The following is a 17,220-nucleotide window of genomic DNA, read 5'->3' as shown; positions in this document are numbered from 1 at the left end:
CAATACTCATTGCGTCTTGACCCGTCCCTCTCCTTGAGAGCCAGCTCCCACCATTCTGAAAAGCTTCATTTTTTACTCTGGTGTTAGAATCTGTTTGCCTGGAATTATTTAGAGCTGCACTGTCCAATATGTTAGCCATTAGCCATGTGTGGCTAAATTTAAATTAATTAAAATAAAATGAAAAATTCAGTTCCTCAGTGGTACCAGCCATATATCAAGCCATATATCTAGTAGTGCCTACTGGTAACCATACTGTACTGTGCAGATATAGAACATATTCATAGAAATTTCTATTGAATAGCACTGGTCTAGAACTTGAAATTCCCACTTCAGTGTATTTTGTCTCATAAAATAAGAGGTGGGTACAGGTTTAAAGGCGCAGCCTGAAGCCTTCTGGGGGCAAGGACAGGTGGGGTGGGGTATAGATACACAAATAAATATGTAACCTCTGTGCTCTGTCAGTTGATTAGAATCTATGAGTCCCAGTGTTGCCTAAATTTATTTCCTGGGGAGGAAGAGCTGTAGAAATTCACCACAAGAGGATGGCTGTGTGTGTGTGTGTGTGTGTGTGTGTGTCTTGGTTTGGGGCCTGGAGAATATATTCCTGTGCTCTGCAGAAATGTGTGAGCTGTGGCACCACTACTTACACATGATGCAGTATCAGGTGTGATATTGCCCTCCTAGATGAAAATACCCTGTAGAAGATTCTATAGCTGTCCTTGATCCTGGAGATGCTGAGGGAGAGGGCAGATGAGGCAGATCTGGGATCCTCCAGGTGACAGTGGGGCTGTGTGTCCATTCAGGGGGTGTGATGACCAAGGGGAAGCATGAGCAGTGGAGACAGCACCTGTCTCCCAGCCCCTCCCCCTTGCCCAGTCCTCGAGACTGCCCCATGAGGGGGAATGTATTTGCTGTGCCTATTCCCTCAGGCATAGCTGAGACTTGGGCAATTTGATTCATGGACTGACATCAGATGACCCTGTGCTTATTATTATCTGGAATAGGAAAAGAAACTGTCCCATTCACACCCCTAATTGTTCTCTGACATTCACACCTTTCTATAGCTCATCTTTAGAGTTTCTACCCCAAATGAGACCTGAAAACTGAAGATGAAGTTCCAGGTGGTGCGTTTGTCTGGTGGTGTGTTTGTCTGGATGTGTTTCCAGAGACGGACTGCTTTGGACACTGTGTCCCGCCTGTCCACTTATGTGCAGGCTGGCTTTACTCTTCTCTGGCTTTGGCAGGGAGCTTCTGGTGACTTGTCCGGATTCCTCTAGGGACCGAGAGCTAGGCAATCTGGAAGAATCTACCTTTCTTCGACTGGGTGCAGTAGAGGTACAGGAAGAGCATCAGGCTGGTGTGTTTGCGAACCAGTGGGCATGTGGGGTTGTGTTCACCTCTGCCAGCTACACAGGATACTCAGCTGGGCCTGTGTAGAGCATGTGCCTCACACAGTGTTGTTCAACTGCAGACATATGGTGGCTTCTGGGAAGAGGAATGTCAGCAGGCCAGGTATCATGAGGTTTCCAGAGGTCTCCAACTGCTCCCAGCTTGGTGAAGCAGCACCAGCAGCAGCTCTTACTGAAATTGTGGGGTATAAGGTTAGGGGTAGACTGCTCAGATTGTGTCAGGGGGAGAGTCAGGCCTCAGGTGGGTCAGCAAAGGTGAGGCCTCTGCGGTGGGCCTGGGGGTTGAGGGATGAAGAGCCACTGAAAATAGAGTGGGGGTGAGGGGGGTAGAGTAGGTGAAGTGAGATGAGATCTGAGAAAAATTCCGGAAGATGAACATCTTCTCCTTCAGCAGCCATTTCTTTTCAGTATATAAATAAATATACCTGTGTCCTCTTCATATTTAACTCCAATGACCCCCCTCACTGTCTTCACTTCCCTTTTGACTATTGCCAGGTATTTTTTAATTCCTTCAAAGCCCAGTTTCTCAAAGAGTAGATTATATTTATCTCTACTTCTTATTTACTCCTTAATTCGTGGAAGTATCATTTCCACGTCCCTAAAACTGTCACCCCGCACCCCATTGCCAAATCATCTCTATCTCACCTGGTCTCGCTGCTGCCTTTTGCACTTCCTCCTTGAAGATTCCGGGTCAGGGAGGGAGCACTCGCTCCTCGGTCTCCCACGTCTGTTTCCTCTCTGCTGTGATGATATTCTTTCTCTCAGCATCCCTTACGTGCTGGTGTTCTCTGAGATTCTCTCACCTTGCTGGTTTGCTCTCTGTTACATACACCCGCCATGACTTAGGTTTCTACTGCCTATGAACTCCCAGTCCTTATAGCTCCTCTAAGTATTTCTACTGAACTCCAGACCCACAGACCAAGTGACCTGTCCGCTGGGAGATCCCTCAGCCTGACCAAAGCTGTTCTCATCATTTTGCCATCCAGTTTGCTCCTCTTACTTCAGAAATCTGGGAGGTATCGCCTGACCTCTCTCACCACCCTACCCCATCCCGCAAGAATCGGTCACCATGCCCTGTTGAATGCTCTCCCCAAATACCTCTGAGGTTGATCTTCTTTCTTTCCTTCCCATTTACTGCTGCCCAAACTCATCATTTGTGTCCCTTGCCTCTGCAGCCTCCTTCATTATTGTCATGCCTGTAGCCTCCCCTGCTACAGCCCACCCTCCACACTACCACTATCCTGGGGTGATTTTCTAATAATCGGATGTGATCGGCTTTCTCCCCTGCTTGTGCTAGTGGATAAAACTTAGTCTCATTAACCAGGCACACCTCATTTCCAGATACTAACAATACATACCATTTATTGAGAAGGACTCAAGAAACACTTTGCCAGAGGGCGGAGGCACCCACTAACATCTGGATGACAGCTGGACTTCAGGCCAGCATCTGAAGACAGGGAGGGAAACTGGACTTCTAGAAACCTGGAAACAGAAATGTCTGAAAGATGTGCAAAAATTGTTTGCCAGCATGGCTGACAAGAGGTTTAGGAGAGAACTTTTGCTGATACTTGGTGTGAGATTAACCCTGTGGGTGTGGACGTTTGTCGCTGTGATGTGGAGTGAATATTTGTTCCTCGTCTCTCATGAGGCCTAGGTGACCTGTCAAGAGAGGCCCTTTCTTACTACTCTTATTCTTTTGTTTCTGTGCATATCCTGTAACTGCATCTGTGTTATAGGTATTACAAGAAGGCAGTGCCCTATAACCCTTGTGTGTGTCTTTGTGCTGATTTTATACCACTGAGTAAGCGTATATGGCTTGTGCTGATTGCTGGTTGGCAGCTGCTTGCAGAGTACCTGAAGAAGAGGACGGTGATGCAGGGAAAGGAGTTTGTGCTGAGACTCAGGATATCTGGGTACCAGTCCAACAATACAGTGGAGTGAGTCAATATAAACCCATTATCAATTCAGGAAAAACTGCATGGAGTATATCCTATGGTTATACAGCGGTTATCCTTCCATTTTCATCCAAATGTCAACATCTATCTACTCTGGTCTATTTTATTCCTGGTCTGTCCTAAGTTCTAGGATTACAAAGATAATTAGACATAGTCCTTGACTTGGAGGGCTCACAATGTATGCTAGTCAGTGCTAGGAAAGGGAACAACTTTGTCATAGCTGGAGATGAGGGGTCAGAGATGGTCTCTTAGACCAGTCATGCAGGGGTATGTTTTGTAGAAACGGTCAGGGGGTCAAAGATGGGGCTGATAGGGAGCCAAGGGCATACCGGGCTGAGAGAAGAAAAAAGAAGACCCAGAGACAGAGCTTATTTCATGCTCAGGAAGAGTAAACAACCAAGTACCAGAAGAGAGCAGGATGGAGCCCAAGAGGAATCTGGCAGCACCGGTGAAAGAGGACAGAAAAGCAAGGTGGACTGGACTTAGGTAAAGACAGCTCTTTTGGCTCAACTAAGGAGTGAGGAGGGAGCATGAGAGACATTTTATTATCATTTTTAGAACTTGTCTTTAAAAGCAAAAAAAAAAGGTAGTGCTGAACAGCAATCCTACCCTTGTGTCTTCTACAAACATTTGAATGCCTACATATTTTATACTAGGCACTATGTATGTATTAAAGTTAGCATTCAGTCTCCCCCTCTTTCTGGTCTTTCTCCATCCATCTTTCTTTCACACTCAAGGGGCTAGAATAGTCTCAGTTCTCATCTTTAGGTATAGCAATGAATGAGCTCTTCAGACGTGCTGTGGGTAAGGAGAATTTGGGCTGCAAGTCCCAAAACTAACAACTGTGGTCAAACAACACAGAAAGATTTGTTTATTCCATGCTGAAAATCAAGTCAATTAACTAATTGAATAATTAGTGAAAGTAGACAATTTGTTTCTGGTCCTAATTGTTCGCGTATGCTGAATTCGGTTGAGAACAATTAGAGTACCGCTGATTTTCCGTTTTGCTTTTTTATTCCTTTTTGTTTATTTCTACAATAAAAGTGAATTACTTTCTTATGATTTAAATATGTGTATATCCACATTCATTATATACATATCGTAGTTCTTTAAACAAGAATAAATGTCCCTAATAAAATAAAATATATAAAACTTTTGATTGTGTATGCTTATGTGTGTGTGTGTGTTCATATATCAAAGTGTTTATATAAAAGATGAGAAAGAGAAAAGCATCCTTGAGAGCCGGCCTGGCACTCCCAGCTAGGCCATGGTGCTCTCCTGTTGAACATAACTCCACTGAGCAGCAACCTCAGACCAGACCACTCTGGGATGATACTAGATCAAGGCAAGCCTAAGACCACTCCGTAGTCACATCTGAATACAGATAAGAACACAAACATGGTCCAAAGCACAAAAACGACTTACAACCCCCTATTCTGGCCACTATGAGGGGCTGCTACCTTACCATTCACAGCTTTAGCTTGCTTCCTCTCTGTCTTCTCACCTTCTAGATAAGAATCATTAAGATTTCCAATCATAAAATATTCTCCACTTTCTGACAGCATCCAATCCAGAGCAAAGTCACTTACAACCTTCCCTCACCTGACACATGCCCCAGTGCTAGAGTGTGCCTGTTCTAAACCCTCTTACTGAGATTCTTCATGGTTCCCAAGGGCATCCTCCCTCTTTGCAATGAGTCAAAAAATCCAACTTTGTTCAGTGACACGAGTGTTTAAATTTAAAATGGGTGTTTCTAAATCTTAGGATAAAAATGAAATAAAATATATTTGCAGTTTATTTAGAAATTAGGGAGGAAAGTATCACATATAAAAATTATATCTGTTTTAATGCTTCTTAGTTCTTTAAAAACTTATTTCACAGTATTGTTAGACTTTTAAAAATCGTTTTCCCATAGAAAGTTATACAACAAATGTCTATTCTAATACTGGTTATCTTTGCATCTTTAGAAAATACATTTTCATTCACATTCTTACATCTATTTCAAGAAAGTTTCACAAGTTATTTATTCTTTTGGTAGATGGGGAAGAATTTCACATACCCTCTTTCCTGTCAACTTGGATTTCCAGTTTTGTTAGAATAATCTAGTATTTTATAACTAAATTAATAAAATACTTGATAGCTCATACATTCTCTTTGAAGAATTATATTAGACAAGTGAGTTATGCTTCATAATATTAATTGAAGAATCAACTCTTAAATCATATAGGTTTACTTCTCCTCACCATCTTTATACCAACCGACTCCACTTTTGAGTTCTTTATTTTGATTTATTCTCTTCCTTTCTTACTTTTGTGAGTAATATTTTCAGAGAGAGAGAGAGTATGTGACTGGTCTGCCTATCTGAGAATGGCCTTTTTGTGCTCTTATCCCCCCTAAATAGATTGGCCACGTATTACTTTTTATCATAACAATCTTTTTTTTTCCTCTCAAAACTTGGTAGGCATTATTTCAATGTCTTCTGGAATTTATTGAGGTAGAAAAAAAATCCGTCATCAGCCTAATGTTTCTTTCCTTTTACATTGCCTAATGTAATACGTAAAAAAATTGATGCAATAACTTCACAAGTCTTGTAGAGAATATAAGCTGGAGAGTTTCTAAGGTTTTGCTTGTTTGTTTGTTTTATTGTTTCTTGTAGTAACTTTGTCCATAGGGGAGAGAGAGGCATTTACTCTGATTCTTTAGACTGTTTTCATGTATCTCCCCATCAGCCTGAAGTAAAACCCTATTCTCTCCCTACTTTGCATTTGATTATGCCAATGAGGAATTTGCAAAGTTTGGAAGGTTTGCAAAATAGGTGGGTGCACAGGCTGAGTTCACCATCTTGAACCTCAAATTACTAGTTGCTAATTTGCATTATAAAAATCTACTCCTGTAAACTAATTTGAATATTCACTAGAACAAGATAGTTATAAGTAAATAACTGATATAGATTTAGATGCATATTAGGTGATCTTTAAATAATTATTTTTTAATAATAAGTATACTTGTCTTTGGATTTGGGGCCCATGCAGATAATCCAGGATGATCTCATCTTGACGAACTGAACTGATTATATCTGCAAAGACCTTTTTTTTTTTTTTTTCAGATAAGGTCACATTCCCAGGTTCTCAACACTGGCGATGACCTGGGGGCAAGGGAGCCCTCACATGTGAGACCTTCTTGGAAGCACCTTGCAAAGGGAGTGAAATTTCACTGCCATGTGGGTTCAAAAAGGTGATTAGGTCAGTGACTCTGAGACCAGCTATAAATGTGACATTGATTATGAGTACAGGTTCATGAGGTTGGAGGGTATTCAGGTTAAATATGAGGATGGTTTGTATTAGAAATGCGGTTTTCCAACTTTGCTTCCCCTTCAAGCTCTTTGTATCTATGAAACTTTGTTGCAGAATCCTGTTCAATGAAGTAGAATTCCTGCCACACACCCCCTCCCCCTGCCTCTGCAGGCCCTGTGGCCTGTGTGCAGGGAGCCCAGGACCTAATTTGGGAAGCCTGGGAAGCCTTTACAACACAGGTTACAAAGTGTCTGAAGTTCCTTCTAGTGCTAATTGTTTGATTCTACGGCTCAGATAGTAATCTGTATAATTTCCTAGATTGCGACTTCTTTTCAAAGCCAAGGATTGAGTTTTGATCGTCTCTGAATCTCCAACACAGTGTCTGGCACAACGTGCTCAATAATCAACTGTGTGAAGGAAAAGGTTTTTGTCTGAGTACTTCTTTACAGCCCTAGCACCAAGCACAGCTCTCTCTGCATAGTGGGTGCTTTAAAAAAGTTGGTGAAGGAAATACATGAAGGAATGAATACAATCCCGCCCTAAAATTTTAGATGAAGTTGTCTTCTACCAGTTGAGCCAGCAGAGGGCAGGAGAGCTCAGTTTAACAACAGCTTCCTCTGGGTGAGCTGAGGCAGCCACGCTTAGCCGTGGCCTTGAGGAGCAGGTCCAGTTGTTTCATGGGATTAGGAAATGCACAACCAGAAAAGGATGGAGACACAAAGCATGAAGGCCCAACACATTAATCCCCAAAGCTTTCTCTCTAGGATCATACTCTTGTCAGGGAATAAGGTTTTGCTTCAGGCTGATGGGGAGATACATAGATAACAGGGCAGGAACTGCCAATCTTACAACATGATTTCAACCACTTGGGTGGAAGGGATTCAAGAAACTTCACAGAAATAACATAAAACTAAGAGAATCAGAGGATCTGACTCTAATACTAGTTATGTGGTTTTGAGAGAGACCCTTCCTTTCTCTTGAATTCAATTTTCCAACGTGTAAACACAGGGGAAGCACTAGATGCTTTTGAAGGTCCTGGTCTGTGGTTGGGTCCACTTCCGGCCACAGTCCTGCCTCTGCCCTCAACAGTTGGTATTGTATCAGGAAAGCCAATGAAGCAGGTGCTTTGGCCCTGATGGGGCCAAGCCAAGTCCGTTGTGCTTGGGGGTCCCCAAGTCAAAGGTGGGAAAGAAGAGAATGGTAAAAGGGAGAAGGAACTGAGCAGAGTGAGATGAGAGGAGAACAGTGGTGGGCAGTGCTTTGTGACTCCATCATTTTCTACAAAGGTGGAGCCCATCCTAGTAGCAGACTATAATTCAGTTCTTAAAATAAGTCAGAATCTTTGCAGTTGGGTCCCAGGCATCTATGCTTTTAAAATGTCTCCCAGGCAATCCTGGTGTGAAGCCAGAGTTAAGATCCACCAGTCTAGGTTAAGATTATATTTTGAGTGTGGGAAGTTGGAGCTGTAAAAGGGATACTTTCACTCCATGGGGCACTTCTGTGTTTATATAGCCCCTATCATGCCGTTTCAAAGGCGGGGCGGCAGGTCTCAGGAGCACCCTGAAGAGGAACTTCGCCATCTGTTGTGTACTATTCCAGGAACAGGGCCGTAGGTCTCTGGCCTCATTTCTCAATCCCCATTGGTCAAGACAGCTCTTCCCCTGCCAACTGCACCGGGAAGGCTAGTGCAAGACCTGAGACTTAACACCTTGTTTTTAGGAGGAAAATAGGTAAAGAGAACTGGGAGACGTTCTCTGGGTGGCACAGTCGGGCAGAGCACAGCTCGATTTCATTTCACTGGGGAGCTCTGAGCAGAAGCCATAGGTCAGCAAGTGGGATGCTTCTGGAGAGTCCAATGGACCCACAAAGAGAAAGGAATCTGAGAGGATAATTAGGGGCAAAGTCTCCTTGCTTCTCTCTGGTGAGAGAGGAAATGTTGGAGTGGCAGACAGGGATCTGACATCAGCCCAGCTCTGCACTAACTACGTAACCTGAGGCCTCCATTCCCTTGTTTGGTTGATATTAACACATGATCAAACATGAAACTACGCAGAGGTGAGTCAGCAATGCTACTCTCTTCTATTGTGTGCCAGGGACATACGTGTTCCTCATTGGTTGGTGGATGTGTCCTCCCTAGGCCTTCCAGTGAAGTCCCTTATCTTTCCAATGACTATATTAGCATATTCATATGACAGCTTCAGTTAGTTTTTAGCAGATAGGGACAATTACACAGAACAGTGTCTAGGGTTTTTTCCTTTGCTGAAGCTCAGAGATTACTAAGGGATCAATGGATATGTGTTCCTGAAAGTATCAGCTACCTAGGGTTGGGGGTCAAGTGATACAGTCCTCAGTTACCTGAGGTTCACCTGAGGTTCGTTCTACCTACAGAATCCACAGAGACCTCACATATAAGAAGAAGAATGTGTCTTCCACTAAATCAACATTTTTCAGCAACTACTCTATGCTTCACATTTTTATGGCCTCTGAGGAAAATACAAATATGACAGAAACAAGATTTCTGCTCTCAGTGAAACTCTAGGCTCATAGATGAGACATACAGACTCTCAAGGAACAGGAATGCGAAGTGATCTAGAATGGTCTCTGCTAGAGGAACAAAAGACACACCCTTGGGCACAGGAGGGGGCCATAGTAATTCTAAATGAGAAGCTCTTGACGTAAAGTAAGCTGTATGATGTTAACAGTCAGAGATGGGTCCAAGGTATTCCAGGTGGAGGGAACAGCATGCACACAGAAGTGGATGCGGGAAACTGCAGAGTGTGTACGGGGAAGAGCAGGTGGTGGTGGGGAATGGGAAGGTGGAGAGGTTAGGGGTGACACAGAGCGAGACTGAACAAGACAGTTAGGGTCTGAGGAAACGTGACCGCCCGGCTGATGTGTTTGCATTTGAACTAGCTGGCACTGGGGAGTCACTGAGAGCTTCTGAGCCGGAAAGTGATGGGATAGAGACCAGAGAGGAGACTACTGCAGGAGACCAGGCCTGAGCTGTCATCACTCACCCACCCATGGAAAAAGTTCAGCCCTGGGCTTCATTCAGTGACCCCTTCACCCTTCATTGTCTCAAGCGATCACTTTAGGCCAGGCTTTGTGGAAGTTGGTGAAAACCAATTTGGCGGGAAAGTCTGGCTTCTCTACCATCAGCAACTCCAGGGGCTGAAATCCAGCTCAGCAGAAGCCCTTAGAGAACTGCAAGCTCTCATTCTCATGCTCCGTGGTGGTAGGGTTGCTCTAGAAGGAAAGGTCCTTAGTGTATCCTCACCTAAGCACCCTTGCCCTTGGGCAAGAGGGGTCTGCGTGCTCCCTATAGCCTGCCCCCATCCCCAGCAGCACATCCCAATAAATCTGCCTCTTCTCCAAGTGATCTCCCAACTTTACTTAGGTCAAAACTATCCTTTAGGCGGCTATAAGCAAGAAGACAATTCAGCATATATATTCACACTAAAGTGTTAATAACTATCAAGTTTTAATGTGCTACGTCTCCAAGAAAATGTGGAGAAGAGACTATTTTCTAATAGTCTAATAGTCGTAGACTAATTCTAAGGGTTGAATTTCAGCACCAGTCTGCTGCATTTCTGTGAGAGATCTTCCTGGATCTTCAGATCATACCCTACATTGTCCCCAGAGGAAGGGCAGTCTGACTATTTGGGTCAGAGTATCACTGAGGACACTCCAGCTTCCAGAAGCTGGCTCATCGAATATCACCCCTTGATGCTGGCTGACGGCCTCCCTCTGGGCAGCAACAACAAAAACAGGACTTTATCTTTTTATCATGTTTTATGGATAACCAAGTACTTTCACTTACACTGTCTGATCTGGTTCTTAAATCATAATTATAGCAAAAGCAAGGATTATCAGGCCCATTTTAAGCAAGAGAAAACTGAGGACTTAAGTCTAGGGCCTCAGACATCCAGGCCAGGGCTTTTTACACTACCATGTTGCTTTTCCCCACTGCCTGTAATTCTCACTTTATTCTGGCTTGGAAGTAAAATGGTTTTTCACTTACAAAAGGTCCAAGAGAAGTTTTTGTCAGAAATCCACTTCCTGCACTCTCAGAAATTTGTGGAACTTGAAAGCATTTTAGGGAATGTCTAGATCACTTGTTACCAATTGTTCTTCTCATTTCCTTAACTTGAGATCCAAACAAATCATTAGCATGTCTTGTCAACTGTACTTCAAAATAAACTTCAAACCTAACCAGTCCTCAGCTCCTTCATAGCTGTCACTCTTGCCCAAATACCACCTTCTCTTGCCTGAACTAGTCTGGGGAATAAGGTCCCCCAAACAAGCACAAACCACCTTCCCTTCCATGGAAACAGGCCTTGGGGGTTGGCTACAGTAGTCTCGGGTTGGAGGTATGAAATGCCTTTATGCCAAGCCAACCAGCTTGGGTATTTAAGGGAGAATGTGTCCCTTTCATCCTGGCTCCTCTTTTCTCTTAAATGGTTCTTAGACTCCTAAGTTATTTTCCTGACTCTGCTGCTCTCTTACAGTTAATTCTCCACTTTAGCAGAAGGCATTGATTTAAAAAAATCAAATCAGGTCAATCCCTTGCTCAAAATCCTCCAGTGGTTTTCTTACTGTGGTCTTCAAGGCTCTATGTGATCTGGCCCTTGTCTGCCTTGCTGGTCTCATCTCCCAGCCCTCTCTGATTCACCCACTCTGTTCGAGTTCCCTTGCCTTGTTTCTGATGTTTGAATGTACCAAGCATGCTTCTACCTCAGGGTCTTTGAACAGATTGTCTTTCCACCTGACAAGGAAATATCTTTATTCAGACATTTGCATGGCTAGCTCCCTCACCTCATTCAGGTCTCTGTTCAAATGGTTCCTCTTCAGGAGGGTTTTCCCCTAGTCATCATGCTTTATACCTTGTGTTAATTCTTAGCAACTTGAACATAATTAATTAATTGATGTGTTTATTCTTTGTCTTTCTCACTAGGACTTTGTCTATCTAGTTCACTACTATATTATGAACCTCTCAAGCAGTGCAGATTCTCAGTACTTATTTGTAGAAAGAATTTGAGTGAATCAATTTTACAGATGGAGAGACTGAGGTCCAGGTGGGGAGGGCAGGTCAGCACCAGAAGCAAGATGCAAGAGCAAATTTTCCTTCTAATAGGCCTGTGAAATACCCGCTGCATCCGGCTTCCTCCCTCATATTACATAAAAGCCAGGTTCTTTTCCAATATAAAGTTCTCAATTTGAGAAACAGCATTTTAACATCACAGTGTGCTCTAGTTTGCCCCTTTATTTTCTCAAACTCAAGCTTGTTGATGATCAGGGCTGGAAAGAACCACAAAGGTTGCCTATCAAGCCTTCTATTTTGCAGATGAAGAAACTAAGGCCCAGAGAGGAAGCCCCCAGCTGGACTGTGGCAGAACCAGAACTAGAACCCAGGTCTCTGGACTCCAAATGCAGTTACTTTCTGCTTCCCTGCACTGCTTAATATTGAACACCTGATTACTCATAGATTTTATTGTCTCTTACTAAAATGAGTTTTTGCTCCTCATATTGGCAGGTAGTCACGCCCAAATGTACATTTCACAGGGAGGTGGGAAATCATATCTCGGTTGGAGAGCAGCACATGAAAGAGGCCTAGATGCCCCCTCCAAGCCCTTGCATCCTGGCTGCAGACTGCTCGGCCAGGAGGTTTCTCTGGCAGCCCTGAGTCAGGGGAGGAGGAAAGTTGCTAAACTGATCAACAGCCTCCCTCAACCTTGCCACTTCCTGCCTGCGTGCCCTTGTGCGGGGCAGAGGCAGCTGTGCTCTCAGGGACTCAATTTCCTCCTCTGTGAGATGGGGCGAGCATGCCCTGCCATACTGGGTGAGAAAATACTTTGTGAACCACAGAGGGCTGCACAAGGATGGGGTGTATCATTCTTAGTGACCAAGGTCTGGGAAAAAGGGTCCCCAGTACAACCACAGACAGCAACCCCCCCCCCCCGCCCCCTCCAGCCTTTGGGACTTGGGAGCAAGACCCTGGGGGTCGGCTGCAAAGGGCTCAGGTTGGGGAAGTTTCAAGTGTCTTTGTGCTAAATCAAACTTTATGCAAAACTTGGCCATCTGGAGGGGGCTTAAGGAAGAATTTGTGTCCCCTTCTGTTCTTCTTTCTTTCTTAAGTGGCTCCTAGACTCCTAACAATTTGAGGATTATAAAACTAAACGAAACAAAAGGCCTGGAAGTCATCTCCTCCACAGCTTCAGCACTTCAGCAAAGGTATGAGGGAAGCCACCCAGACTTACTATTCCCAAGTAACTTAAACAGCTAAAGATCAAGAGTATTTTTTTTTTTAATACCAAATCATTCCATTTACATAAAGTTCAAAAACAGTCACAACTAACTTATAATGAGAGACATCAGAAGAGTACTTGCCTCTTGGGGAGCAATGGACTGAAACAGGGCACACAGAAACTTTGAAGGTGATGAAATATTCTATATCTTCATTCCCACGTTGGTTTCATAGGATTATAGGGGTGTCAAAGCTCACTGAACTGTACACTTAAGACCTTTGCATTTTACTGGATATAAATTAGACTGAAATAGACTGACTGAACTGAAATGTTTTCCTTTTAAGTTCTGATATTGCATTGTATGTTGCATTTTCTTTGTTCCTGAAAAATATGGAAAGCTTCAAGAATTTGCATGTCATCCTTGCTCAGGGGCCATGCTAATCTTCTCTGTATTGTTCCAATTTTAGTATATGTGCTGCTGAAGCGAGCACCATGAGTGTTTTTTATGAGAAACAGCTGAGAAGGAAAGAGGAAGAAATGGAAGGAGGGGCTTAAGAGAGGAAGAGACTAGAGGCAGAGACTGGGATAGATATTGGGTAGGCAGAATGGGAAGGGAGGGAGACGTGCAGAGAAGGCAGAAGGAAGCCAGATGGAACCAGACCAAAGTCAGAAAATGACTGGGGAGAGGGAAGTACAACAGAGAGGAATGAGGATAGGGAGTGGGGAAAGAAAGTAAAAGGGGGATTGAATAAGGAAGATTTGGAGAGAGAAATTCAGAGAAAGGTTTGGGAAAGGAGAAAGAGGAAAAAGGAGGATAAAGATGTGGAAGGAGAGGGGCAGGAGTCTGGGGAGGGAAGTAGAAGAGAGCATAGAGCAAGATGGAGGGGCTGCTATTTGTTCTTTGGCTGGCTCCTGTTTTAGGAAAATTCTTCTCTACTCAATGGGGCTGCCAAGGGCAAGTCTTGAGTGGAAGAGATGTGAGATCATCTGAGGGTGCCTTGGGACAGTTGGGTTGACATAACTAGACTCTGAACCCCCAGCTATAGGCCTAGGAGGGTTCCAGGATATATAGAGAAAATAACATGCGTTGTGTTCTGCAGTCTGAGATCCATTGCTCTCCCAGACTGTTCCAACACATGTGAGTGACTTTTTAATGTCTTACTTGTGCTAAGCCTTGTCTGGGCTCAACAAGCCCTGGAAGCTTTAGCACTCCTTGCTGTGCCTTCTCTTATTGCTTTAGCTTACAGACACAAAAAGAAAAGGTGACAATTATTCAAGCCATTCAGGACACCTCCCAACCCCTCCTGCCTCTCAACACTGTGGTCTTGGTCTAAGTATTGAGAATACATATGTGAGGCCTGGCTGGTGACAGGATTAGTAAAGTTCTCTGCTTCACTTGGTTTCTGGAGATACAGGAATTTTTTTCAGCTCTTATGAACCTGAAGCTTATAAAATGTCAGCCCTTGAAGAGCCTGCAGGGATCATCTGGTCCATGCCAGGATATTAGCTGGCCATTCCTTGATAAGGAATTATTCTGGGGAAAAAAAAGAAAAGAAAAAGCTACCAGAACTCTGATCAGGACAGCAAACATCTAAATAGACCACAACCAGACTTCCAGAACAGCATTTCTCAAACTTCCTTTTTATTTGTGTGGGGAGCAGGGGAGCACCGTTGATGTTTTTCTCGCACAGAGACTTACAATAATGGTCACTTACATTCAGGGGGTTCCTGGACTTCTGTATGTCCAGACTGGGAGTCCCTGACCTAAAACTGCTACTACTAGCCAGGAATCCATTAGAAAACTCAGAGTTGAGTGAAAAGAATCCTAGCCTTGGAATGTGGAGGTCTGGTCCTTGCTCCAGCTGTGTACTATGTGAGCCAGAGAATTTCACTGCCTATTTCTAGGCTCTGTGACTCAAACTCTGAGTTTTAGTAGATGTTTTCTGAGATTTCTTTCTAGCTCCAAGTTTCTAGGACCAAAATGAAGTCAATCTCACTTTTTTTTCCTTCAGCATTTTTTGTCACAGTGGAACGGCAAGCAGACTAGAAGTGTCTCTGCTGCTGAGAAAGAGGGATGGAGGGTGAGTTTAAGGTACTCTTCCATTATAAGGAAAAGTGAAGTTCTTTTTGAGCCCCATTACATCTTAATCTACAAGACTTTTTACAGAGTTAATGGAGAAAGGTGACTTAGTCCTTCTAAAATCCACATTCCATTTTCAAATCTGTTCTTAGAGGAATGCTGATGACATTCACTGTCACAAAGAATGCTTGTAACCATCTCCACTTGTCACAGTCATATACTTTTGCATTTGGTTCTCCTAAAATGTTTGAGCATGATGATGGATAGAATTGTCTGGGTACATTTATGTGTGTGCGGCTGAGTGTGATAGTGCATTTGCTTCTCCAGGGGCTGAGTGTTTGAGTGTGTGTAATTAAGTGTGCACATGTGTGAGTGAAATTATGGAGTGTGTATGTGCGTGGCACTGAGTGAATATAAAAAGATTGTGTAGATGGTGTGACGTGTGGAATCGTGTGGACCTGTGCCTGTGCAGGATTTAATTTTTTTTAATAAGCCACTTTTGATTGTGTAGCCTCCTCTCACCTCTGTGATTGATTTCACGAGGGTAATGGTGCGTAAAAGCGCTGGTGAGATCTGGGGGCGCCTCCTAGTCTGACGTCAGAGAGAGAGTTTAAAAAGGGGGAGACGGAAGAGAGCATACAAGCCGCTTTAGGAGTCGCGAGGTTCAGAGCCGTTGCTGCTGCCTGCGATCAGCTCCTAGAGTTTGACCAACCGCACTCTAGCTCGGCTTCTCCGGCGCCGCCGAGATGCTGTCCTGCCGTCTCCAGTGCGCGCTGGCCGCGCTCTCCATCGTTCTGGCTCTGGGCGGTGTCACCGGCGCGCCCTCAGATCCCCGACTCCGTCAGTTTCTGCAGAAATCCCTGGCTGCTGCCGCTGGGAAGCAGGTAAGGAGACTCCCTCGACGTCTTCTTTCCCCTCTCCAGAACCTCCCAACCTTCCCTAGCCTTGCCTCTGATCCCTTGGGTGAATTTAAGAGGTGCTCCCAAAGAGTGCCGGTGCTTTTCTGGGTCCCTTAGCTACCAAAGCTCACAGGAAAACTTTCAAAGTCCAGAATCCTTTTGACCTCTTTGTTTCCCCTGATCAGCGCAGTAGGTCACTGTTCAGGTGAGTTCTTTAGCATTCAAGAAAATTCCAAGACCTTGGTAACTGAGCTCGAAGGGATAATGGCATTTACCCCCGGTGCTGACCGCGGGAGGTGCTGACCCAGGTGCTGAAAGCACGGACCTCTGAAGCTGCTACTGTCCTAAGCACCACCTCCCTCCCATGCAGCGGGATTGGGGGCTAACTGGCGCTCTACAGCCAGAACACAACATGTTTACGATTGTGAAAGGTCTCGTTCTCCACAGCTGACTTAGTAAAAATGGTAAGAACAATTCTAGTTTGCCGCTCATGATATGGAAATTGAGTTAAAGAAACTGTTGGCTCATGTTGAACAACTAACGATCTATTTCTTTCTATGTGTGTATTTTAAACCTACAGAAGCAGAAAACTTGCAGAAACATTTGAGTTTTTAAAGCTTCTTTGGGTACTTGGTGATTATAACAACAGCCCTTGTTTTTATATCCTTAACCAATTTTAAGTGTGACAAAAAGAGCACAGCTGTGAAAATTGGGGTTTGGGTGTGGTTAAATCTGTTTTTCAAGCAGGCTTTTCCATTTCTCCTTCTCCACCATCCTCATTCTTATCCTCTCTCTCTCTCTCTTTCGCTCTTCCTTCCAACCCATACAGGAATTGGCCAAGTACTTCTTGGCAGAACTGCTCTCTGAACCCAACCAGACAGAGAACGATGCCCTGGAGCCTGAAGATTTGTCCCAGGCTGCTGAGCAGGATGAAATGAGGCTGGAGCTGCAGAGATCCGCGAACTCAAACCCGGCCATGGCACCCCGAGAACGCAAAGCTGGCTGCAAGAATTTCTTCTGGAAGACTTTCACATCCTGTTAACTTTATTAATTATTGTTGTCCGTATAAGACCTCTGATTCCTCTCCTCCAAACCCCATCTCTCCTCCCTAATCCCCCCAATCCTCAGTAAGACCCTTGCATTAGGAATTGAAGGCTGTAAATACAAAATAAAATTATGATGAAATTACAAAAAAAAGGATTTTGGTTTCTTACTGAGTTAAACCTTTCTGTTCAATACTATATGATTAACTTCGTTTGTGATTTCAGTCAAGTTCTTTGAGATATGCACTCCAAATCTCACAGACATACTGTTTAAAATTCCCTGTGGTAATAAAAGT

At 44.0% G+C, this 17,220-nt stretch overlaps 1 protein-coding gene and 1 non-coding gene across 2 annotated transcripts; one reads left to right on the top strand and one right to left on the bottom strand.

The window, feature by feature from the left end:
• Positions 1-13,286: 13,286 nt before the first annotated feature.
• LOC132365648 (U6 spliceosomal RNA) lies at positions 13,287-13,393 on the bottom strand. The gene has a single exon (XR_009503171.1). It is a non-coding gene; the product is annotated as a U6 spliceosomal RNA (small nuclear RNA).
• A 2,335-nt stretch (positions 13,394-15,728) lies between these two features.
• SST (somatostatin) lies at positions 15,729-16,923 on the top strand. The gene is made up of 2 exons (XM_059922072.1): positions 15,729-15,866; positions 16,711-16,923. Exons 1-2 carry the CDS (start codon positions 15,729-15,731, stop codon positions 16,921-16,923), a joined length of 351 nt encoding a protein of 116 aa, XP_059778055.1.
• The last annotated feature ends 297 nt before the right edge of the window (positions 16,924-17,220 follow it).

The sequence above is a fragment of the Balaenoptera ricei genome, chromosome 4, assembly GCF_028023285.1.
Source record: "Balaenoptera ricei isolate mBalRic1 chromosome 4, mBalRic1.hap2, whole genome shotgun sequence".
In the NCBI taxonomy this organism is placed as follows: Eukaryota; Metazoa; Chordata; class Mammalia; order Artiodactyla; family Balaenopteridae; genus Balaenoptera; species Balaenoptera ricei.
The sequence above is the reverse complement of the archived record's forward strand: the minus strand, read 5'-3'. Positions and strand labels throughout refer to the sequence as shown.